Source organism: Pleurodeles waltl, chromosome 12 (assembly GCF_031143425.1).
Source record: "Pleurodeles waltl isolate 20211129_DDA chromosome 12, aPleWal1.hap1.20221129, whole genome shotgun sequence".
Taxonomy (NCBI): domain Eukaryota; kingdom Metazoa; phylum Chordata; class Amphibia; order Caudata; family Salamandridae; genus Pleurodeles; species Pleurodeles waltl.
In genome coordinates, this window is record NC_090451.1 from 566,395,347 (window position 1) to 566,421,612 (window position 26,266).

A 26,266-nucleotide genomic window follows, 5' to 3' on the forward strand; every position below is an offset into this window, starting at 1 on the left:
TGACACAAGGTCTCTTTCAGCAGTGGGGAGAGTCTTGGTTAGGTTAGTTGAGCTCCGCAGAGAACGCGGAATGTCAGCTGTTTTGCTCGTAGGAGTTTCCAAGGCGGCACTCACTTTGCGACGTTTTCCATCACGAGTGGAGGTCAGGCCTCCTTTACGCCTTCCCGCCAATACCACTTCTGCCCAGAGTTCTGAAAAAGATCAGGCATGACGGGCCCCAATTAATCCTGGTGGCTCCGGACTGGGCGCAAAGAGTCTGGTATCCAGAGCTGTTGAGCATGGCCATCGATCCTCCGATCAGACTGCCACTTCGGGAGGATCTTCTGTCGCAGCCACAGGGGACGGTCCTTCACCTGAACCTTTCCAGTCTCTGCACCCTTTGCGTGGAGATTGAGCGGCAGCAGTTGACAACTTTAAACCTTCCGCCTGAAGTCTGTGATGTTATCTTGGCAGCCAGGTGTCCCTCTACCAAAATGGTATACGCCTGTCATTGGAACAAATTTGTGGCATGGTGTATCAACAAGTCTGATGATCCCCTTTCTGCACCTAACTCGGAGGTTCTCCTCTTCATTCTCTTTCTTGCCCAGCAAGGTTCTGCCCTGGGCACCCTCAAGAGTTATTTGTCTGCCATCTCTGCCTTTTTAAGTCGCCCAGACCAACCTTCTCTGTTCAAATCTCCCATTGTTGGGAGGTTTCCTAAAGGATTCACCAACATGTTCCCTCCTATCCCGTTCATAATGCCCCAGTGGAATTTGAACTTGGTCCTCATATATCTCATTTGTGCTCCTTTCAAGCTGCTCCACAACTGTACCCTGCGTCTCTTGACTCTTAAAACTGCCTTCTTGATTGCCATCACCTCTGCTCACAGAGTGCGTGAGCTCCCGACTCTCTCTTCGAAGCCACCATTTCTAGCTGTACATCCTGACAAAGTGGTGCTTCATACCCGGGCTTCCTTACTTCTCAAAGTGGTGACACCTTTTCATGTAGTCCAGTCAATCACCTTGCCTACTTTTTATGCACCCTCACATCCCTCTCATGAGGGGGGAGACTCCCCCACCTGGATCCAAAAAGAGCGTTGGCATTCTACCTCAGTCATACCAAAGATTTCCAGGTGGACGATAAACTCTTTATGGGTTATGTGTGTGCGAAGAAAGGAAGGGCAGTGCAGAAGAGGGCCATCTCACGATGGGTAGTCCTCTGCATCAAGATGTGCTACGCTTTGGTGAAAAAGCAACCCCCTCAGTGGGTTAGCATTCGGAGTTCCAGTCCTGGATATCTGCCAGGCAGCCACGTGGGTATCCCTGCTCATGTTCACTAAACATTACTGCCTGGTTAGTCAGCTCCGCAGAGACAGCTGCTTTGGCCATTCGTTCCTGCAGTACTTTTTGGTGTGATCTTAGTTCGCAGCCCACTACCCGGGACGGTATTGCTCGGATATCTATTCTAAGGTAAGGAATCTGCAACTAGAAGTCTCTATCAGATGAACAAGTAATGATATATTTGGTAGAGGCATATTCTAGTTGCAGATTCCTTCGTGACCTGCCCATCCTCCCCACTCTGCAAACTGATTTCTAGGGACAGGAACTTCCCTTTAAGGGTCCTAGTTTTGGCGCACCATTCTCAATGTTCTTCATGGCTCCGTGCTACTGGCGTGGAAAGTCGTGAATTTTTTTTTTTACGTCAGTGCCCTGGGGTGGCGCCTATATACAACTGCGACATCATTTCCACGACCACAACGCCAATGACCCTCTGAGTCGACCGACGCCACCTGACGGAGCACAGGGGTACTGCTCGAAGAAAAATCTCTGGATCCAGTCTGACACCTGGGGGAAATTCTAAGGTAAGGAATCTGCAATCAGAATATGTCTTTACCAGATATATCATTTTCGAAGGTAAGTAACTTGTTTGTTATTTTGTAACCAAAACTTGGTTAAATCCTTGGTCCTTAGTAGCACTGTTTGACGCCTACCCTGCACTCCTTGTTAATCCTTCATAGAGCGGCAATAAGCAGGATGCGTAGTCACCATTTTTGTCAAGGAAATTATTTCACCTTTTTTCAGTAATCACCTCCTTTGATCAACAGTGAGGCGCTCTCAATTACTAGCTTGTCCTACGCTCATCAGACACTCTGTCTTACCTCTCTTTACTGTTCTATTTACTGTAGCACATAAAACTTTTTTCAGAGTTTAATAAAATACAAGTAATTCAAAGTTCCACATACAATTACTCTGTTATCTTGGGAAATATAAGTATACACATGGATAAATCTGATGACAGACATGCCACTGAGCTCCTAAATAATGTTTTTGTTACCCCCTCGAACAGAGCAATTGCAAAAATATAACACCTAGGACCAGATGTATCAAAGCGTTTTGCATTCGCAAATGGTGTGAACGGCCGTTTGCGAATGCAAAAATGCTTTTCAGTATGTATGAAAGGCATTCGCAATGCAATTTTAAGGAATCGCTAAAATAACAATTCCTTAACATTGCAACCCCTCTTAGAGAATCACAAAATGCGATTCTCTAAATAAGAAATCGCAAATAAGGATACCTTATTTGAGATTTCTTAAGCACATGTATCAAGCTTTTCCTTAATGTGAATTGGGCATTAAGGAATCACAGTTACCACCAAATACAATTTGGTGGTAACCATGTGCAGATTTTAAAAATGCATTTTTTAAAATTGACATATTACGCACACATGCCCCTTTGGCATGTGTGCGCCTTACATGTCCTAAAACATTTTTTGAGGTGCAGCAGTGTGGTCCTTAGGCCCTCAGCACCCGGGGTTTGCACTTCCGAAATTGCGAATTCCAGTTAGGAATTCACAATTTGGGAAATGCAAAAAAATCGCAAATATGGGCCTACAGGCCCATAGGCGCGAATGGGGTCAGAATCGCTATTTGTGATTCGGTAATAGCATTTGCAATTTTTAAGAAATCGCTATTACCGAATCGCAAATATGATACATACCATTTTGCGACTCTGAAATAGCGATTTCTTAAAAATTGCTATTAGAGAATCACAAAATGGTTTGATGATACATCTGGCCCCTAGTTCCTTAAGACTTCTTTGTAAGTTTTCCAATAAATCCATTGAAGACACACCTGAACGCCCCTTCTATATATGACTTTCATTGTTAAACGGCCTCTAAATTGGCAGCAAACTGTCAAACATGCAGAGCAGAGAGGCAGACATACTTACTAGAGTCTCTATGAAAACGTTTTATGAAAACACTACTAACCTATAAACGTGTAATTAAGGAAGCAAAATCTCTTTATTAATTAAGAAGAATACAATTGGTTAGTAAACATTCAAAAGAGGTCTTAAAATGTGTAAATTTATTCTCCCCAAGTAGATCTGATATGATCGCACTTCTTTGTTCGCAATCCACCTGCAATAAGGTGGCAACTTATTTTATTCAGAAATTTAAGACACAAAAGTGTCTGTCACAAAAGAATTTCATAAAAATACTTTACTCAACCCCAAGCCATCCTTTACTCAACCCTAAGCCACTACCTGCTTCAATCTTTTGGTCATCTTTCTTTTTATTAGACTTGCCTTCTGTGATTTAACTGATAACATTCTGCAGACATGAATCACCTTTAGACCCCATTCCAATTAAATTTCTTTCCTCACATCAAGATCTTCTTGCCCTGGTATTGCTAGTTGATTTTATCTCTTCCTCATCACACACTCTGTTCCTGATGTTTAAACAGGGCATGGTCAGGCCTTTAGTGAAAAATGTGACCTTAACATTTTACTACCTGCTAACTACTAACCCCATTACCTTACGCCCAGCAGCAGCAAAAATGGTATACGCTTATGTAACAAAGAGTTTTGCTCCTTTTTAGAACAGAATAGTATTCAGGATGACACCCTCCCTTTCTTTCAGCCACATTGCATCATTATGTTAACTTGGTTAGCAGTGGTGGATTAATTGCCCCAGACTGCTGACGAATGTGAAAACAAACACCCAAAAGGTGTTAAAAGGAATGCTTCCAAACAGTCTAAACTGCTGGAAATTTCTTTGGGTAGCGTTCCAACCCATCATCTTTGCTAACTGTTTCACTCTAAACAGAGTCCTGCCCTTGTCAAATCAGTACTGACTTTGCTCATCATGGGGATTCCTTGAATCAACCAAAACCAGAAAAGTCATCAAATGTGCAATAACTGCCTAGTTTGATGATGAAAACTGTGTTAACTTTCTTAGTGTTTACAAAAGAGTGGTACACATAATCAGTGCAGAAGTCCTGAAAACCAGGTGAAGTTCCACACAAAACACATTGCAGACTTAAGTTATTTGTATATTTTATTTGAAGGAAAAGGGCCTCTTATGACTCTTAAACTATCTCAGTCCATTTCAGACTTTGGGGGTCATTCTGACCCTGGCGGTCCAAGACCGCCAGGGCCACGAATGACTGAAGCACCGCCAACAGGCTGGCGGTGCTTCAAAGCCCATTCCGACCGCGGCTGTAAAGCTGCGGTCGGAAAACCGGGTCCGGCGGTTTCCCGCCGGATTTCCCCCGGCTGGGCGAATCCTCCATGGCGGCGCTGCAAGCAACGCCGCCATGGGGATTCTGACCCCCTTCCCGCCAGCCTGTTTCTGGCGGTTTTCACCGCCAGGAACAGGCTGGCGGGAATGGGTGTCCTGGGGCCCCTGGGGGCCCCTGCACTGCCATGCCAGGGCCCCAGCCTGCTTTTCACTGTCTGCCTAGCAGACAGTGAAAAGCGCGACGGGTGCAACTGCACCCGTCGCACACCTGCAACACCGCCGGCTCCATTCGGAGCCGGCTTCAGTGTTGCAGGCCCCTTTCCCGCTGGGCCGGCGGGCGCTACCTTAGTCGGCCCAGCAGGAAAGTCGGAATGGCTCCAGCGGTCTTTTGACCGCGGGGCGGCCAACTGGCGGTTCCCTCCAGGCGGGCGGCAACCGCCGTCTGCCGGGGTCAGAATGACCCCCTTTGTAGGAATTGGGCCTAGTGTGTGGTGTTATCCCCTTATTCCAGGTATTCCCTACTAGTGAGGTGTACACGTAAATGTCTGGGAAGCCAGGGCTCCCTAGAGGTACCTGTGGATGAGCAGCTAAGACCCATCTAGAAGACATGCAAAACGTATGCAATACCACTGTAGTCACACAGCCCTTACACACATGAAAGACTCACACAGTGTTACAAAAATAAAGGTACCTTATTATGGTAACACAAATACCAAAATGCTATATAGGCAATACCCTAGCTGGAGGAAAGTAAGCACACTATTATATACACATTAGGAGTCCGTGATTAGCATAAAAGGCAATAGAAAACAGTGAAAACGATAGTAAGTACTGAAGACCCTGGGTGGACCACATCATATACTAAGAAACTGGAATGCGAAAGTGGCGCTCCCACCTAAAGAAGTGGAATCAGTAGAGGGGAGCTGGAGGAACTAGGAACCCCAAAAAGTAAGTACCAGAGTGTCCACCAGCGACCAGGAGAAAAGAGGTAAGTAACTGGTTCTCCATAAACCCACCAAAAGGACTTCGGAAGAGGATGTTGAAAGACCCAGACAAGAATGCAAGAAACCAAAGGGGATCCTGATAGCGGAAGACCTGTAAAGGAAGGGGACCAAGTCCAGTTCACGTTTGATTGTCCAGTGGTGGCAGGAGCCACTACCCACTCGTCTGTGGATGCAGGACCAGGTCGACGATGGACAAAGACAGTCAGCAGTGCAGCACTGGAGCAGCTGAAGAGTTCCTGAAGTAATGCAATCAACATCCCAATGCCGGAAGAAGGATTGCAGTCGGTCAGTGGTGTGGAAGAACCACAAGCCTTGGCAAATGTCGTGGAAAAAGAAACGCGGAGCTGCCGGGGTCCAGGGGGACTCAACCCACGAAGGGGAGTCCCGGGTGACCCTCAGCAGTGAGGAGAGTCACAGGAAGAGGAGGCAGCCCTCACAGGTGACCCACAGGCAGCAAGCACAGGAGTCGCGGTGTGGCCCAGACAGCACACCTAGAAAGTAGTCGCTGGAGAAGCACACATAGGGCTGTGCATCGCAGGGAAGAGTGCCGGAGGCTGGGGCTACACGAAGCCTGAAGATCCCTTGGTGGAGATGCCAACAAGCCTTGGTAGCTGCAAGAGATGTGGTGCACAGGGTACTGTCCTGCATGGAGAGGCAAGGGCTTACCTTCTCCCAAGTTGGACAGCTGGTAGGGAGGACCAAGGAGACCACTCCAGACCACCACTGTTGATGCAGGATCCACACAGCTCTGGAGGAGAGGAGATCCATGCAGCCGGTCTTCATTGCAGTTGGTGTCTGTGGATGCAGGGGAGTGACTCCTTCACTCCAAGGGGAATCTTTCTTGCTTCCAGTGCAGACTGAAGATTTGTCATCATCAGAGGATGCACAGCTGGGGAAATGATGCAGTTGCTGGAAGGAGCCGTGGAAACAATGTTGCAAGCAGAGTCGTCGCTGTGGATGCAGATTGTAGGTTTCTGGAGGGCCCAGTTGGAGTTCCAGTGGCCAGAAGGTGAAGTAAACGATGCAGAGTAGTCCTGCTGAAATCGTGCATGTCAAATCTGAGGACCCACCCAAGAGGGAGACCCTAAAAAGCCCAGGAAGAGCGACTGGTCACCTAGCAAGGTGACCACCCTTCAAGAGTGGGCTGTGATGTCACCTGCCTGTTCTGACCACTCAGATGCTCCCAGAGGCCTCTGCCCATCTTGGATTCAAGATGGCAGAATCAAGAGGCCACCTGAAGGAGCTCTGGGCACCTCCCCTGGGGTGGTGATGGACAGGGGAGTGGTTACTCCCCTTTCCATTGTCTAGTTTTGTATCAGAGCAGGGACCAGAGGTCCCTGGACTGGTGCAAACTGGTTTATGCAAGAAGGGCACCAAATGTGCCCTTCAAAGCATACCAGTGGCTTGGGGAAGCTACCCCTCCCCTTCCATGTAATACCTATTTCCAAAGGGTGAGGGTGTTGCCTCCCTCTCCAAAGGAACCCTTTGTTCTGCCTTCCCGGGCTTGAGCTGGTCAAGCAGCAGGAGGACCAAAACCTATCTGTAGGATTGTAGCAGTGCGGGCTGCCTGGGAAAACCTAGCAAACTGGTAGGAGCAATGCTGGGGGTCCTCTAAGGAGCCCCCAGAGTGCATTGAATCATATGACCAATACTGGCAGCAGTATTGGGGTATGATTCTGACATGTTTGATGCCAAACATGCCCACGTTCGGAGTTACCATTATGTAGCTGGACACAGGTCTGTGTCCAGTACACAGGTAAAAATGGCTTCCCCGCACTTACGAAGTCCAGGGAAATGGAGCTGGAGTTTGTAGGGGCACCTCTGCTCATGCAGGGGTACCCTCACACTCAGGTACCTGCACCCTGCCTTCTGGGCTGGGAGGGCCTACCATGAGGGTGACTTACATTGACCTGGTGCAGTGACCTGAAGTGAAAGGGTGCATGCACCTTTCATGCATGCTGCAATGACAGACCTGCAGACACATTTTACATGGGCTCCTATAGGTGGCATAATACATGATGCAGTCCATAGGGAACCCCTGGTGCCTCTGAGTAGCATGTACTAGGGACTTATATGGGGGCACCAGTATGCCAAATGTGGAGTGTGTGAAGTCCTAATCAATCAAATTTAGAGGTGGGTCCTGATTAGCAGGATCCCAGTGAACACATTTAAAACACACTGACAGCAGGCAATACGTGGAGGTAACCATACTAAAAAGAGGGTACTTTCTCACACTGTTTTGCATTAGTTGTACATGTTCTGGCATTCTTTGAGATATCCTTATAATACTGTGTCCCCATTATTTTGCAGACACCGCTTTTTGGAAAACCTTGCTGCTTCTCAGGTTGAGAAGATGTCTGCCTTATCGAAGGGAAGGCAAGAGGTGTTGGCAGAAGCTTTGGTCACGGGTAGTGGGCCCATTAATATTTCCTCTCCTGAGCATGCAGGAGAAATAGCACCGTTCACCAATTTCAGCACACAGACTCCAGGTACGTTTTTATATGATTTATTATACTTGTGCTTTAAACAGTAGTTTGACGAAATCTTTGGCTTTCGCTGGACTATTGTTGGAAGAGGAGCGTCTCTCGTGGAATTTTACCAAGATTTATTTTGCATTTTTGGTGCTTGTGAGGTGCTGCGATGAAAGAGGCAGCGCAATGAAACCCTTGATCATTGCTCTTGTTCTAAAGCACCTGAAGTGTTGGAGTATGCAAAGACCTTAACTCTGCTTGGAGGTGTTAGGTACATGTGACAGCCTTGCTTCATCTTCCTTCTGTAACTGAGATAGCTAGAGTTGCGCATTCACCTGTTGCTATCCAAACTGATCTGTCCCCAAACTGGAAAGATGTTGGATGTTTCCATTAACATGAAGACACTCTGGGAAAGGTTACTTTAGTTACAGTTTGTAGGTGATTGAGTGAATGTCAAAACTTTTAAGTTAAACATATGAAGCAAGCCATCCCTGCACAGGCAGTGTGAAGTTGTGAGCAAGAGTTATTTTTTCCATATTTTGTTATGACAAGAGTCAGTTTATTTTCAACTGAAGGAAGTCTACATAAGTGTTTGCAAAGGGTAGGAAAAGAATGAGTTACACTATACATTTGAGATAAATGGTTAAGATACAAGAGATAAAGAACCCACTACTGTATATTATAAGAATATTGCAAGTCACCAAGAAGTTCAATAACCATATAGAGGAGTGAGGGTGAAGGCTGAGTTCCTGTATAAGGTTATAGAACTCAGAGGTGACTTGCAATATCCTTATCATGTACGGCAGAGTGGATTTTGGCCTGTATAATATACGGTCACACCATCACCTTTCCCACAAACCACTTAAAACATTGGTGTGTAGCTCTTTCATATAAAAGAGAGTGCATGTTTGCAAACATGAAAAATAAAAATAGAACATCCAGTGCAAAATTAAACACATCAAAAACCTGTTAGATATTTGTTGCAACAAATATTAGAAACAGTTCAATACATGTCACAAAAAAAAAAACAAGTTCATATTCTGTAGAAACATTCAGAAACATTCTAACTGCTCTAATTATTTAAGAAATGGAAAAAATAGTCACGCTCTTTCTGCTAGTCACTTTAAGCTAGAAAAATAGAGCAGAAGAAAGGCCAGCAACATTTAATTTTGGTTGCTTTAAACAGTTGCTTCATGACCTGACCTGCCTTTCACCTCGGCTGCTGGCTCTGGCAGCAAGCATTGTGACATGAGAACTCAACTGGTATAACTTATTACAGTCGAGTTCTGGTGTCTTTTCATTAGAGTTGGCGACTCGGGTGTCACAAGTAGCCGTATTTTAAAGGAATTAGAGACGGGTGTTTATAGAAGGATTACACAATCCCATGTATTTTACTGTAGATATTAACTGAAACATCCTAAGCTGTAAAAAAAGAGTGGAGGAGAGAAAATTTATTTCCTGAAACAACTACAGGGGAAACATAAAACTATATGTGTGCGTTTAACTTCCTCTAAAGATTAACATGCTGTCATCAAGATTCTGCATGTTTCCACCATTAGGTTTGATGGTTGTCTCAGCGCTACTCACCTCACTTATTCAATGTAATGCTCCTCTGTAGATGCTGCACCCTATCTTTGTGGCTAACCTACAGACTGTTAACATCTTGTGTATCTCTGAACCACAGTCCACTCGGTTGCTTGCATTTGATATATGTGAATTGATAGAAAACTAAAAACTAAGAAACCACACTGGAGGAAACCAAGTCATGGAAAACCAATTTTAAAAAAGGACAATTTTATGGAAGTGCAAACTAATCGAAAAGTTAAAGGAAACATTTTATAGGAAATATAATTTTAAGGAAAAATCCAAAATTACATTAGAATTGGTTTTAGGAGTAGTGAAGGGATTTTTAGGTTCTGGGATGGATGAACAGGGGGTTTTAGGGATGAGAGGAGGGTGAAGTCCAGATGTAGAAAAGGGGTTTGAGGATTCAGAAATGTGTGAAATTTACAGGTGGGGAAAGCTTTTTGGGATTCACCGATAAATCGGGATTAGGGATGGTGAGTGTTTTTTTAGGGTTTAGTGAAGAATGGAATGTAGGGGTGTTTAGGGGTTTTAGAGTTCATGGATGGGAGGAGTTTACAGCTGATGAAGGGTTTTTAAGGTTCCACGATGGGCAGAATTTAGGAATGGTGAGGGTTTTATAGGGTACAGTAATGGGCAGAGATTACGGGTGGTGAGGGATTTTAGGGTCGGAAATGGACAGACTTTAAGAGCAGGAAGAGTTTTAATGTTCGGAATTGGTGGAATTTAGGGTGGTGATGGGTTTTACAGGTTCAGGGAGGGGTGGAATTTAGGCGTGGTGAGGGACATTTAGAGGTCAAAAATGGATCACGTTTAGGTGTTGTTAGGGGTTCAGGGATGGAAGGTGTTTAGAAAAATTGAGGGTCATTGAATTAAGTGTCCGAAGTAATTGACAACATAAAAGATATAAAACTGAAGTAACATCACCTAAAGTAAAGCATTGAAATAAATACCTCAGACAAAAATGTTTCTGAAAGTAAGACCTGCTATTTACACCTTAAAAATAAACATGTACAAGCCAATTTCGAAATAAGACATTCTGGGCCTGATTACAACTTTGGAGGCGGTGTTAATCCGTCCCAAATGTGACGTATATACCACCAGCCGTATTACGAGTTCCATAGGATATAGTGGACTCGTAATAAGGCTGGTGGTATATCCGTCACTTTTGGGACGGATTAACACCTTCCTCCAAAGTTGTAATCAGGCCCTCTGTGACTTTGTTTCTATGAAGTGGGAAATGGCAATTTATCCACAGTTTAGGTGAAATGGATTCTCAGTAATGGTATTCCATGAAATCCTTTTTTCTACGCAATCATGTACAACTGCTTGCATTAATAGCTGCCTGAACAGAGAGGGAAGAAGACAGAAGAGACACAGTGGGTTTAGGAAGTAACATGCACCCTCAACCTCAACACAATTAGCTAAGTAGAGGTTGTGTATAAGGAGGATGATTAAAGCTCTTAATCATCAGAGCATTGCCAGACATTGTGGGGGTAAAGTTTTTGAAAACGGGGGAGTAGCTTAAAAGTGGCATACGTAAGCTGCAGAATCTGCATGCCGCAAAGATCCAGCAGCAGAAGGAAATCCTCAGACAGTACTGTCAGCAGCTAAGATTACAGTACTAATGAGCTGATATTAGCGCCTCCAATGCAGAGTTTCATCGATTGAACCTTGTAACAGAGTTTGAGTAGAGGTTCAATAGGCGTAGCCACCTAGTGGCATTATAACTATTGGGGGACCTAAAAGACAACTCTTCAGCAGTTTACTTAGATGCACTCAGTCATAGCTTTAAACCGCTAACCCCCTCAAAAGGGCATGAAAAGGGTTACAACATCTATTTGCTTTGAACATTTACCATATCTTGGTCACACATCAAGTGACTATACTCTGCTCTCTCCCAGTCTACAGTATCCATGCTAGAAAGAGCAAATTGGATGTGCATTCTCTTCTATATTTATTATAGTATACATGAAACCTCTGCAAATACAAGACCGTTTTATCATGGCCACTGCAAATATGGGATTCTGTGGCTGCTGTGCTTTCCGCATATTTATATACCTATAGCATTTGCCTCATAGTCCATCTGCTGCATAATTTGCTTATAGATTTTGGCAAAAAATAGTTTCTAGCACAAAAAAGATCAAAAGTAAATAAAAACACTGTAACACATATTGCACAATGGAATGCTCTTCACAAAAGTCAATAGGTCAACTTTCAAATGCCTGTTGGTGTATGTGAGGGTTCAGCTGTAACTAATTGTGTGTAACCCTTGCCCAAACAGTGTTTCCATGTGTAATAAAGTTAAAATAATAGGGTACTACTTTACAAAATGTGTCCCATTATGATGCATAATTTTCCTTTTCTTTCTCATAATTTGGTCCTCCTCTGTTGCATAATTCCAGTTTCCCTGCATATGAGCTAAGCTGCTTTATTGAAATTGCAAACATCAGTGGGCTGACGGGGTAATAGCAGAGGCTGGCGTGCCAACTCCTCCAAATGTTGCCCCAGACATTTGAATGCCTGACACTAATGGCAGTATGTTGGATCACTTATCTGTAGGCACAGCTTAAACTCTGGTCGCATCTGCCTCTAGTCATCTGAAGAACAGTACACCAATTAAAGTGCTCCAGAGAGACAAAGAAAAAGAAAGCAGGCATGAATCCCATTATATTCAGTGTACCTATGGTAACAGATGTAAGGAAATGCAAAGGAAGAAAGTGATGGTGGGGCAATTTAACAATGTTAAGTGCCCCCAACCTTTGTCACCTAACACCTGACATGATAAAGTATTGACAATTTAGATGACAAACTATTTAAACATCTCAAGAAAAGTTAAATTAGTCTCCTCTGGCTACTCTGTGAAATTAAATTAAATTTAAGCACATCTTTAATCAAACAATCCCTTCCAATCCCATTGTCTTGATATCTTGGTCTTCTGTCAGCGGTTTGTTGTAGAGACATCTGTTCCAATTTATCAATTGAAGCATGGCTCTCACACTGTTCTCGAGTTGGTGCTTAACAAGAATTACTTTAAAATACATATTGCAAGAAATACCTTTAATATCGGTGATCTGCGGTCTGTTTTTAATAGTATAGGTGTTTTGGTTTGTATAGGGGAAAAACAATTTAATATTCTTTTGTGCATTGTATTACAAGTCCTTGCTACAGTAATAGCAAAATGGAATGTTCATAATGCTCTATCTTGGATGTTTCCTGTCTGCAGACCTTCTCACTACTTACTTATTAATTTTTTTTTAAAACTATTTTATTGATTTTTGAAGATACAGGAAAAGATATCACAGGGTAAAAGACATGAAGTGACAATGAGAAAACTCAGAGCTGTTAGCTCTAGATGATAAGCTGGGTCCCCCCAACCCCCATTGAATAAGTCATGTATGACCAACAGTTGAGTTGCCCAGTAGTACACTTGCAGGTTGACCATGCCCATCCCCCCGAAACCACGAGCTAGGGACTTGAAGCGGGAAGTTCTGAATAGCGCACAGAAACCGTGGCAAGGTCATCATTTTATATAAGGCCACGCGGCGCAAGACATTTAATGGCAGGAGCTGCCATTTTGCCAAGTCTGCCTTCGCCCGAGTTGCCAGTGGAGTAATGTTCAAAGCCCATGTTAGCTCAGAGAGAGGAGTCACCTAGACATCCAAGTACTTAAAACTCAGTCGGCAGATAGGAATCCAGGTCTGCCAGTCATAACAATCCCATGAGGGGCCCAGAGGTACCCGCACAGACTTAGTCGGGTTCACTCACAGGCCTGAAGCTTCCTCAAAGCAACGCAGCAAGTGAGGGCTCCGGGGGCCGGTTTCACTAGGGTTCACCATATACAGTAGGATGTTGTCCACTTACAACGCCACGCGATCTTCATGCGTCCGCTCCCAATTCCACCTGTGGTACAATGGATCCATCCTAATCAGACGAGCCAAAGGCTCAATTGCCAAAGCAAATAGTAGGGGGGATAATGGATAGCCATGGCGCGCCCCCTGCCCCACAGAGAAAGTGGAGGACAACTTATTGTTCACCGGCATAAATATACCCAGTCCACTGTGTCAAAGGCTTTTTCAAAATCAATAAAAAGGTTACATTGAGCCAAGGCTAAGCGAAGACGACGTATACAATGACGCATACTCTGGTTGGCCATGAAGCCACATTAGTCAGAGTGAATCAGAATTGGCAGGACCCTCTTGAGGTGGGCTGCAAGAATTTTGGCATACATTTTTATGTTGTTATTAATAAGTGAGATTGGTCTACATTCAGCGCAATACCTGGTCGGTTGCTGCGCCTTGGGGAGCACCACTGTAGTGGCCGTGTCCATTCTTTTAGGAAATGATCTGACCCTGACCTCTTCTTCATAGAGGACCTGCAAATGAGATACCAACCCTTCCTGCAACATTTTGTAGAAATCCAGCGGAAACCCGTCGGGTCCAGGAGTTTTCCTGCCCCCCAGTGACTTAATCACCCCACATATTTCCTCCCCCATTTATCGGCTCATCAAGGATGTTGTTGTCCATTTGAGGTAGCTCCGCGGAGTGAACGTCGTTTAGTAGCTGGTGAGCGTGTTCTGGGACGATAGACGAAGAGGCTTTGTACAGGTCTCTGCTACCTCTTGTAATTTGGTGACCACCCCCCCCCAACCATGGTACTAATTTCAGGAACAATTCTAGATATGTGATGGTGTGATACCAGCCAATAAAGCTGTTTCCCGTTTTTGTCTCCCCCACCCATACACCTGGGCGGTGGATGCACGCCATAAGTGCTTTGCCGCCTCCAATGAGAGGTCGCGTATCTCCTCCCTCACAAGCCTGAGTTGCTGATGCAGTTCCTCAGTGGACCGTGTGGCCTGAGTAGCCTCCAGACGAAGGGCACGGGCCTCCAAGCTCGAAATGTGTAGCCTCTGGGATTTCTCCCAGGCGTGGACCAGTGCCTTCGCTGCCCCCCTCAACGCAGCCTTACATGCTCCCCACACGGTACCCCCTGAGGGGACCCAGGCCACATTAAGGGAGAAGTATTCCTGAATGACTGCTTGCAATTGTTGGGCAAAAGGTTTATGCTGCAAGTACCACACAGTCATTCGCCATAGAGGGCGGGTGCCCCCTGTGGCTGCACCCAGCACCAACTGCAGCAGAGCATGATCAGAAATACCCTGCGGGAGGATCTCAATATGCATGAGCTGGCTGCAATCTGTGACCGGTAATAGGATCCAGGTATATTCTAGAGTGTGTCCGTTGTGCCGCCGAGGTGTGTGAACTGGGTATGTCGTGGGTGCCAGATTCTTCATGCTTAACATAGCCCTAGGAATGCCATCCAATTCATCAAGCTGGAAGCCGCTGCCTGCCTATGGCGCAGTCGAGGCCCCGACACGTCCCGCTGGGGGTCAGGGACTGCGTTAAAGTCTCCCCCTATCAGAGTAGTCCCCAGGGGCAGATCCAGGAGCATTTTGGTAAGGTTGTTTAAAACTATGCGCCGGAGGGCCATATATGCATACATGCATGCAGCATGAAGTACAAGTCCCTCGGCACCCTGACAGGACCTAGAATTGCCCACCCGGATCACTCTACACTTTTGTGATCATCACAGGAAAGGATTGGTGCCACCCCACTCGACCTGTAAGCAAACCTAAAAAGGGACAGTGGTTCCCAAGTAAGTGAGTCTCCTGAAGCAGGAGCAAGTCTGTTCGATGGCGGTGAGCGTATGTGAGGACTGCTGTGCACTTAATCGTATCCAAGAGTCTGTTAACGTTCCAGGAGAGTACCTGTATTGGTCCTACCATTTATGTGTGCAAAAGTTGATAGAGCTATATGGCCAGGGGCCCTCCACCCGCTCCGCCAGGTGTGTGTGTGTGTGTGTGACCCTCATCTCCAAATCCATCCGTACTTCCCACTAAACAATTTGTGTGTCTAGGACCCTGTGTGTCAGAAGTGTAAGAAGTAAACAAATAAAGGAAAACCAATAACAATCCTCCACAACCGCATGGACTATCCGTTGACCAGGAAACCCTTGCCCCCGTCCCCTAACTCCCTCCCCAGCCCATACTCCCCCCCCCCCCCCAGAAACATCTGTCACCCCCAGACAACAGTGAACTCTAGAAAAACCCTAGCTCAAACTTAAACTAACTAGCAGTGGTGACCCCTCCATAGAGCCGGATTCGTTAAACATAATTTGATATACAGTTGCATTATACAAATTAGACAAATGTTGAAATTGGCTCGCCCTTACCCATTCCTCCTTAACACTCAAAGCGTTGTGCTCCTGGACAAATCAGAGTCACTGGGGGAATCCCCTGATCCGGGCGGGAACCCCCCTACCGAAGCTCCGAGCACTGTCTCTTGAGTCTCCTTGGTGTCCTTCTCGCCATAGGAAATTGGGCTGGCACACCAATTTCTCAGCCGCAGCAAGGGAGAGCCCGGTCGAGACCCCCTCTTTCCCATGCACCTCCCAGATCTTTTACGGTGTTATTGGCTCTTTAGTTGAAAGGACAGATGATCTGAACCCAGGGCCGGCCGCCCCCCTCCGCACACCCCCCCATAAGCTGTCACCGGGTGCTCCTCAGTCAACCACGTCCAGGCCACCTCCGGTGACTTGAAGAACAAGGTTTTGTTGACATATACCACCCGGAGGTGAGCCGGGAAAAGAAGGGCGGTATGGTATTTCAGTGGCCCTCAGTTTTTGCTTCACTTCAGTGTAGGAGTGGCCCTGTTGCTGGATCTCCCTGGTGTAATATGGGAACACCAGAACCTTTGCTCCATTACAGTGCAAATCATCCCTGGTACGAGCCGCCTGCAGCATAGCATCCCTGTCTTTATAGTTGAAAAATCTAAGTATGACTGGTCTCGGTGAGGACCCCAGAGGGGGTCTGGCCCTAAGTGCTCTGTGCGCCCGTTCTGTTGCGAACCAGGGCGTGAGGGAACTCAATGGCACCCAAGATTTAAACCAGTCCTCTAGGTATGAGGCAAGCGAGGAAGTCTGCGTGTTCTCAGGGATGCCAATTATGCAAATGTTGTTGCATCTCAAGCAGTTTTTAGTGTCCTCTGCTCTGCGGTACAATTCGGATGCCTGCACAAGAAGCTGGGCAACCTGCTTTTTAGGGTACTCATTTCATCCTCCACACTGGAGAGTCTGGATTCCGCCTCTGTGATTCGTGCTGTGGCATTGCGCAGATCTTGGCGCACCAGGGTCACGTCCACTCTGACCTCCCCAATTTTGGTCTCTACTGCTGTTTGAAAGGAATGTATCACCTGTAGGATGGTGGTCACGTCACCTGTGGGGGGGGGGCTTCCCCCGTTCTCCCTTCACCAGCAGAAGTGGCGCCCTTGCCTGTGGCAAACTGGTCTATATGCGTTTGTGTCATCGCTGACCAGGTGTGTTTGTCCTTCCCCGTTGTGGCCCGCAGTTGATTCGCTACCCACTACCACAGTGGATGCTGGTGGGCTCCTGCCTCTGTCGCTCCCTGGCCCTGCGTAAGTCACTTTGGGACACCACCAGTGCCCTCTCTCACTTCCACCAGAATCCAGCAGGTCCGCACTACAGTATCACTCCCCCTCTGTGGGATTGTTGCCATCCTCCCTCCTCAGATCTGCTTTACAGACCACTCCAGTTCTTTTCGGGGTGCCCCTAGCTTCCCATACGGGCCCCCCAATTTCTGTAGACCCCTCTGGTGGCTCCAGACCAGTCACTCAGGAGTGGGGGAGGGGGCCACCACAGTCTTTCATTCAGCTTCAGTCCACTGTTCCGGCCCCCCCACCTCTATTGGCTGGGTAAGTAGATGGTCTTCTAGAACTTAAATCCAAACTTTTACAAATATTTGAACTCTAACTGAAATGCTAACAGGGACTTACACAAGGCCCTTGCAGGAATTTAAAAAAATTAGAAAAGTAGTTCAAATTGCAAAAATCAGTTTCTAATGACAATTTTTGGAATTTAGTTGTGTGATCAGGTATTGGCTGAGTAGTCCAGCAAATGCAAAGTCTTAGATCTCACCGCTGCCACCAATGTAGGAAGTTGGCTCTGTATATACTATCTCAAAGTAAGAGATAGTGTGCACAGTGTCCAAGGGTTCCCCTTAGAGGTAAGCTAGTGGCAAAATTAGATAATTCTAATGCTCTATTTTGTGGTAGTGTGGTCGAGCAGTAGGCTTATCAGAGGGTAGTGTTAAGCATTTGTTGTACACACACAGGCAATAAATGAGGAACACACACTCAAAGACTTGAGTCCAGGCCAATAGTTTTTATATAGAAAAATAGCTTTTCTTAATTTATTTTTAGAACCACAAGTTCAAGATTTGAAGTAAATACATAAATTGCAAGGTACTCCACACAGGTAAGTTAGGTACTTTGAATTAGAGCAATAGCATACACAGTTTTAGTAAAAATGGCAATACGCTATTTTAAAAGTGGACACAGTGCAAAAATGAACAGTTCCTGGAGGAGGTAAGTAATGGTTAGTTTGTCAGGTAAGTAAGACACTTACAAGTCTAAGTTCCTGGGCATAGGCAGCCCACCGTTGAGGGTTAAAGGCAACCCCAAAGTTACCACACCAGCAGCACAGGGCCGTTCAGGTGCAGAGGTCAAAGAGGTGCCCAAAACACATAGGCGCCTATGAGGAACAGGGGTGCTCCGGTTCCAGTCTGCCAACAGGTATGTACCTACGTCCTCGGAGGGCAGACCGGGGGGGGGGGGGGTTTAGAGCACTGGGGAGGACACATGTAGGCACACAAAACACACCCTCTGCAGCACAGGGGCGGCCAGGTGCAGTGTGCAAATCGGGCATCGGGTTTGGAATAGAGATCAATGGAGGGACCCGGGGATAACTCTAGCGGTGCAGGCAGGGCACAGGGGGGGCTTCTCGGGCCAGCCACCAACTGGGCTAGGCTGGGTTGCCTGGGGGATCACTCCTGCACTGAGGTTCGGTTCCTTCTGGTCCTGGGGGCTGCGAGTGCAGTGGTTGTTCCAGGCGTTGGATTCCTTGTTACAGGCAGTCGCGGTCAGGGGGAGCCTCTGGATTCTCTCTTCATGGGTCGCTGTGGGGGTCCAGGTGGGTTGTCTCTGGGTACTCACAAGGTCCCAGTCGCCTTGGAGTCCTCCCTGTTGTGTTGGTTCTCTGGAGCTCGAGCCGGGGGTGTTGGGTGCAGAGTGTGAAGTCTCACGCTTCAGACGGGAAGAGTGAGGTCTTTAGAAGTTGCAAGAAAGTTGCAAAGTTGTTGCTGGATTTGAACAGAGCTGCTGTTCACAGGAGTTTCTTGGTCCTTTGGTTCAGGGCAGTCCTCTGAGGCTTCAGAGGTCGCTGGTACCTGTCAGATGCGTCGCTGTTGCAGTTTTCTTCGAGTCAGGTGACAGGCTGGTAGGGCTGGGGCCAAAGCAGTTGCCGTCTTCGTCGTCTCAGCAGGGCTTTCAGGTCAACAGTCCTTCTTCTTGTTTCAGGTTGGAGGAATCTGATTTCCTTGGTTCTTGGGTGCCCCTAAATACTAAATGTAAGGGTGTGTTTAGGTCTGGGGGCAGTAGCCAATGGCTACAGTCCTGGAGGGTGGCTACACCCTCTTTGTGCCTCCTCCCTGAGGGGAGGGGGACACATCCCTAATCCTATTGGGGGAATCCTCTAATCTCAAGATGGAGGATTTCTAAAGGCAGGGGTCACCTCAGCTCAGGACACCTATGGGGCTGTCCTGACTGGTGGGTGACTCCTCCTTGTTTTTCTCATTATCTCCTCCAGCCTTGCCGCCAAAAGTGGGGGCAGTGGCCGGAGGGGCGGGCATCTCCACTAGCTGGGATGCCCTGGGGCATTGTAACAAAAGGGGTGAGCTTTTGAGGCTCACCGCCAGGTGTTACAGTTCCTGCAGGGGGAGGTGAGAAGCACCTCCGCCCAGTACAGGCTTTGTTCCTGGCCACAGAGTAACAAAGGCACTCTCCCCATATGGCCAGCAACTCGTCTGGTTGTGGCACACCAGTAGAAACTGGTCAGCCTAGCACTAGGAGTCGGACTGGTATTCAGGGTGCATCTCTAAGATGCCCTCTGGGTGCATTTTACAATAAAACCCACACTGGCATCAGTGTGCATTTATTGTGCTGAGAAGTTTGATACCATACTGCCCAGATTTCAGTGTAGCCATTATGGAACTGTGGAGATCGTGTTTGACAAACTCCCAGACAAAGATATACTCTTTATGGCTACCCTGCACTTACAATGCCTAAGGTTTTGCGTAGACACTGTAGGGGCATAGTGCTCATGCACTTATGCCCTCACCAGTGGTATAGTGCACCCTGCCTTAGGGCTGTAAGGCCTGCTAGAGGGGTGAATTACCTATGCCACTGGCAGTGTGAGATTGGCATGGCACTCTGAGGGGAGTGCCATGTCGACTTAGTCATTTTCTCCCCACCAGCACACGCAAGTTGTGAGGCAGTGTGCATGTGCTGAGTGAAGGGTCCCCAGGGTGTCATAAGACATGCTGCAGCCCTTAGAGACCTTATCTGGCATCAGGGCCCTTGGTACCAGGGGTACTATTTACAAGGGACTTATCTGAGTGTCAGGGCTGTGCAAGTGGTGGAAGCAAAGATACAGTTTAGGGAAAGAACACTGGTGCTGGGGCCTGGTTAGTAGGCTCCCAGCACACTTTCAATCATAACTGGCATCAGCAAAAGGCAAAAAGTCAGGGGGTAACCAAGCCAAGGAGGCATTTCCTTACACAGTGCCACTCTGTAAAGGCGTCACTATCAGCTTCAAAGATAAATGAGATACGTAGGTATTCACATCATGTACTTTCCCACTTTTTTGACAGTAACATAATGTACCCTTTCAGGGAATTGTTTATATTATTGCCGCCCCAAGCATGCCTTCTTATCTATTGTTTGGGAACATACTTGCGTCAGGGGTCCTACAAGATCTGTATAAATACATCTCACACAGACAAGATAATCAGAGGGATTCCTACCAGATGCCATTGACACTATCTGGGCCCGTCGCCTTCATGCAGACCCAGCCTTCAAGTCACCATGAAGTCTGATCTAGAGACCTCATTTCAAGGTAAGGAGGGTTGGGGGGGCTCTTCTCATGGACATGGTATTACTGGCAGATTTGGTTTAACACACCTAGCTTTCTAGGTTAGAGATCTGATAGAGACTTCTAGTTGCAGATTCCTTACCTTATAATTTCCCCCAGGCGTCAGACTGGATCCGGAGATTTTTCTTTGAGCAATACCCTTGCGCGTCATTAGGTGGCTAATGCAGAGAAAAACTACTAAATGAGCTACAACAATAAACCTGAAGAGATAATAGTCTTCAGGTATAGATCACTATGGATACTGATAATTACAACATAATAAAAACCTCACTTTTCTCTGTTTTATAAAAAACAGAATGGGTGATTTCCAGGACACTAGCATTATATCTCTCTGTCTCTCTCTGTCTGTCTGTCTCTCTCTCTCTCTCTCTCTCTATATATATATATATATATATATATATATATATATATTTTTTTTTTATATATATATATTTTTTTTCTTTATTAGATATCATGACTACATCATCCATGTATACCCAGAACTTACAATAAAAATGACCAGGATGCTCGGCTGCTAAGATTAGTTTACCATTGGATTGTTTTATTGGGAACGGCCCTGATGAAGGTGACCTTTACAACTGAGGAACACCGAAACGCGCGTAGGCCTTCTGTCCCCACTGTACCTCTCTGACAGAGCAACTTCATCCCCGTCCTTTTCCAATTATAGATTGTGTTTGTACTAGAACATAAATTGTTTTTGTATTTTCTTTGATTAGTTTCTTCTTTTTATTGATTCGGCATTTTTGCCTCTTTAAGCTTTTTTGTGTTATCATGTAAATCATAGTACATTTTGTGTAGTTCTTCATCTGTGTATTCTTTATCCCATTTGTCTTTAATTTAGTATGAGTGTGGTATGTCTGAGTTAGGTACTCAGTTTTTCATTGACTTATATCTAGTTTTGTCCTCCATGTATTTTAGCATTTTGTGAAATCATTAATTAAATTATATTTTTGTGATAGAATACAGGGAGTGCAGAATTATTAGGCAAATGAGTATTTTGACCACATCATCCTCTTTATGCATGTTGTCTTACTCCAAGCTGTATAGGCTCGAAAGCCTACTACCAATTAAGCATATTAGGTGATGTGCATCTCTGTAATGAGAAGGGGTGTGGTCTAATGACATCAACACCCTATATCATGTGTGCATAATTATTAGGCAACTTCCTTTCCTTTGGCAAAATGGGTCAAAAGAAGGACTTGACAGGCTCCGAAAAGTCAAAAATAGTGAGATATCTTGCAGAGGGATGCAGCACTCTTAAAATTGCAAAGCTTCTGAAGCGTGATCATCGAACAATCAAGCGTTTCATTCAAAATAGTCAACAGGGTCGCAAGAAGCGTGTGGAAAAACCAAGGCGCAAAATAACTGCCCATGAACTGAGAAAAGTCAAGCGTGCAGCTGCCACGATGCCACTTGCCACCAGTTTGGCCATGTTTCAGAGCTGCAACATCACTGGAGTGCCCAAAAGCACAAGGTGTGCAATACTCAGAGACATGGCCAAGGTAAGAAAGGCTGAAAGACGACCACCACTGAACAAGACACACAAGCTGAAACGTCAAGACTGGGCCAATAAATATCTCAAGACTGATTTTTCTAAGGTTTTATGGACTGATGAAATGAGAGTGAGTCTTGATGGGCCAGATGGATGGGCCCGTGGCTGGATTGGTAAAGGGCAGAGAGCTCCAGTCCGACTCAGACGCCAGCAAGGTGGAGGTAGAGTACTGGTTTGGGCTGGTATCATCAAAGATGAGCTTGTGGGGCCTTTTCGGGTTGAGGATGGAGTCAAGCTCAACTCCCAGTCCTACTGCCAGTTCCTGGAAGACACCTTCTTCAAGCAGTGGTACAGGAAGAAGTCTGCATCCTTCAAGAAAAACATGATTTTCATGCAGGACAATGCTCCATCACACGCGTCCAAGTACTCCACAGCGTGGCTGGCAAGAAAGGGTATAAAAGAAGGAAATCTAATGACATGGCCTCCTTGTTCACCTGATCTGAACCCCATTGAGAACCTGTGGTCCATCATCAAATGTGAGATTTACAAGGAGGGAAAACAGTACACCTCTCTGAACAGTGTCTGGGAGGCTGTGGTTGCTGCTGCACGCAATGTTGATGGTGAACAGATCAAAACACTGACAGAATCCATGGATGGCAGGCTTTTGAGTGTCCTTGCAAAGAAAGGTGGCTATATTGGTCACTGATTTGTTTTTGTTTTGTTTTTGAATGTCAGAAATGTATATTTGTGAATGTTGAGATGTTATATTGGTTTCACTGGTAATAATAAATAATTGAAATGGGTATATATTTTTTTTTTGTTAAGTTGCCTAATAATTATGCACAGTAATAGTCACCTGCACACACAGATATCCCCCTAACATAGCTAAAACTAAAAACAAACTAAAAACTACTTCCAAAAATATTCAGCTATGATATTAATGAGTTTTTTGGGGTCATTGAGAACATGGTTGTTGTTCAATAATAAAATTAATCCTCAAAAATACAACTTGCCTAATAATTCTGCACTCCCTGTATTCTCATTTGTTATTCTCTATCCAGGTTCAGCCATCCTGTTCAATTATGTGCCATTGTTAGTCTTCAGCATATTATGTTGTAATTATCCGTATCCATAGTGATCTATACCTGAAGACTATTATCTCTTCAGGTTTATTGTTGTAGCTCGTTTAGTAGTTTTTCTCTGCATTAGTTATTTCCCTGCCCGAGCTATGCTCATCCTATCAGGGAACCCCTCTTGGTTATTCAGCGTCGGTAGGCGGCGTCGGTCGACTCCGCAGGAGTCGTAGGCGTCATGGTCGCCTTGATGACCTCGGGAGTATCCCTGACGCAGTAACGTCAGTTCTTTTTCTTTCGCACCACGCGCTGATCCGGAGAAGAGCTACCCTCGGCTATTTTTTTTGTTGAATTTTTTGTGTGCGCACATTGGTGCATCGAGGATGTCCCCGAAGACCAGGTTCAAGCCTTATGAGGACTGCCATTGGACGATGTCGGTGTTGGATCCTCATCGCGTTTGTCTGTGGTGCCTCGAGCATGACCACGATCCGAAGTCGTGGTCAGAGTGTGGGTCCATGCACCTGAAGGCTTTGAGGGAGTGTTCCCTAGACCCTTATGAATACCAGGATGACCCTGCTATGGACTGGGCACAGGATTTGGGCGAAGCCAGTGGTCTGGATACTTCTCTTGATGCTGGCATGATGTCTCCTCCTACAGTGGCTACGGCGGAGGGAGCAACTTATAGTATGGTGGTCAGTAGGGCAGCTGAGGTCCTCGGCCTTGAGCTGCCTACTGTAGAGGTCATGTCTAATCTCCTGACGGAGCTGCTTCAGCCTGGGGCTTCTACTTCACAACCCCTTTTACCATTCAATGAGGACCTCACAGATGTCCTTTTGGGTACATGGTCCAAACCCAACAAAGGGGCTTCTGTGAACAGGACTATCGCATGCCGCCATCCGCACGCACCAAACGACCCAAAATTCCTGTCCCAACACCCCATGCCTGAGAGTCTTCTTATCCAGGCTTTCTCTTCTTCAGGCGCGTTCCCTTCTGCACCCCCGGATAGGGAATCCAAAAGGCTGAAACAGTTGGGCAAGAAGTTGTTTTCTTTCTCCAGTCCAGAGCTGGGGTCTGTGAACACTGCATGCCTTTTGGGCCGTTATACCCACTCCCTGTGGGATACGGTTGCGCAAGTCCTGCCGCAGATACCGGAGGAGGCCCGTGCTATCGTCTCCCAAGCAGTGAACAATGGTAGAGACACTGTGAAGTTCACAATCCGTTGTGGGCTGGATACGACAGACTCTCTGGGCAGATCGGTTGCAATGACAGTTGCCTTACAGCGCCACGCCTGGTGACGCACTTTCGGTTTCTCAGGGGATGTCCAACAGTCACTCATGGACATGCCCTTTGATGGCACCCATCTCTTCGAAGACAAAACTGACTCAGCCTTGGAGAGATTCAAGGATTCCCGGGCTATGGCTCGGTCCCATGGTCTTTCCTCGGCCTCTCGCCCACCACAGTCCGCTTTTTGCCCCTTTTGTGGACACGGAAGGGGCGCCCTGTTGCGTCCTCCGCACAGCCACTGTGCCACGCGCGCTGGCCAGCCTATGCGTGGCCGAGGATGCGGAATCCCACTTGTCCGTGGGACAGAGAACCAGAGGTTTGTCCAGTCCACCTCTGCCCCCGCTGCAGCCTCCAAACCCTCCTAGTCCGTCCCCTCACTCCTGCCCAGTTGGTGGCAGGCTTCGCCAACCCCTGCCCCACTGGGAACATATCACCCGGACGGGTGGGTTTTGCAGATCATTTGGAATGGCTACTCCCTCCCTTTCGAATCTGCTCCACCACACATGCCACCATCCTTCCATCACCTTCTGGAGGATCATTTGGCGCTTCTCTGCCAAGAATTTGCGGCTCTCTTGGCCAAGGGAGCTATAGAAAAGGTCCCTGTGTCAGAAGTAGGTCGTGGTTGTTATTCCTGCTATTTCTGATATCAAAGAAGGACAAGGGCTTACGTCCTATCCTAGATCTTCGGGACCTGTACTACTTCCTCAAGAAGGAGAAATTTAAAATGCTCACCCTGGCTCAGGTTCTGTCTGCCTTAGACCCAGGAGTCTGGATGGTAGCGTTGGACTTGCAGGACGCTTATTTCCACATCCCTATCTTGCCTGCTCACAGACGTTACCTACAATTCTTAGTAGGTCACCAGCACTTTCAGTTTACTGTGCTCCCTTTCGGGCTTACCAGCGGCCCTCGGGTGTTCACGAAAGTGGTTGCAACTCATCTGCGCAGGTTAGGGGTCTCAGTCTTCCCCTACCTCGACGACTGGCTGTTGAAGGCGAACTCGCCCCAGACAGTCGTCTCCCACCTTCAGCCTACGGCGAACCTACTGCACATGCTGGGGTTCACTATAAACGTGCCGAAGTGTCACCTGACTCCCTCTCAGACGCTCCCTTTCATCGGAGCAGTTCTGGACACAGTGCAGCTTTGGGCTTATCCTCCTGAAAAGCAAGTCCAAGACATTCAGGCTATGATTCCAATCTTTCAGCCTCGGTCTTGGGTTTCGGTGAGACATGACTCTGAGGCTGCTGGGCATCATGGCCTCCTGCATCCTGCTAGTAACACATGCCAGATGGTATAGGCGGGCTCTGCAGTGGGACCTGAATTTCCAGTTGGCGCAGCATCAGGGGATTCTCTCCAACATGGTCCAGATCTAGAAGGGGGTTTCGAAAGACCTGCAGTGGTTGCTTTCGAATCTGAATTAGGTCCACAGCAGATCCCTCTCCCTTGCCTAACCAGATCTCTCTATAGTGACAGATGTGTCACTTCTGGGTTGGGGCTGCCACTTTGGAGAGGTGGAGATCAGAGGCCTCTAGTCTCCAGCGGAATCAGGGCTCCATATAAATCTGCTGGAGGTCCGGGCGATCAGGCTTGCTTTGAAAGCATTCCTTCCCTCTCTCAAAGGGAAAGTGGTGCATGTGTTCACGGACAATACTACCGCCATGTGGTACTCCAACAAACAGGACGAGGTAGGGTCCTGGACCCTTTGTCAGGAGGCACTACACCTCTGGACGTGGCGGGTACGTCCGGGCATTTCCCTGATGGTTCAACATCTGACGGGCTCCCTCAACGCCAGAGCAGACG

The 26,266-nt window shown here is 46.8% G+C and overlaps 1 protein-coding gene across 1 annotated transcript in view; it reads left to right on the plus strand.

Moving 5' to 3' along the window:
- The window catches only part of LOC138268219 (FH1/FH2 domain-containing protein 1-like), a 1,001,023-nt gene that overhangs the window by 350,319 nt on the left and 624,438 nt on the right, over positions 1 to 26,266 (plus strand). The window contains exon 12 of the mRNA XM_069217669.1: positions 7,812 to 7,990. Coding sequence (XP_069073770.1) covers positions 7,812 to 7,990 — 179 coding nt within the window. The remainder of the gene's footprint in view (positions 1 to 7,811; positions 7,991 to 26,266) is intronic.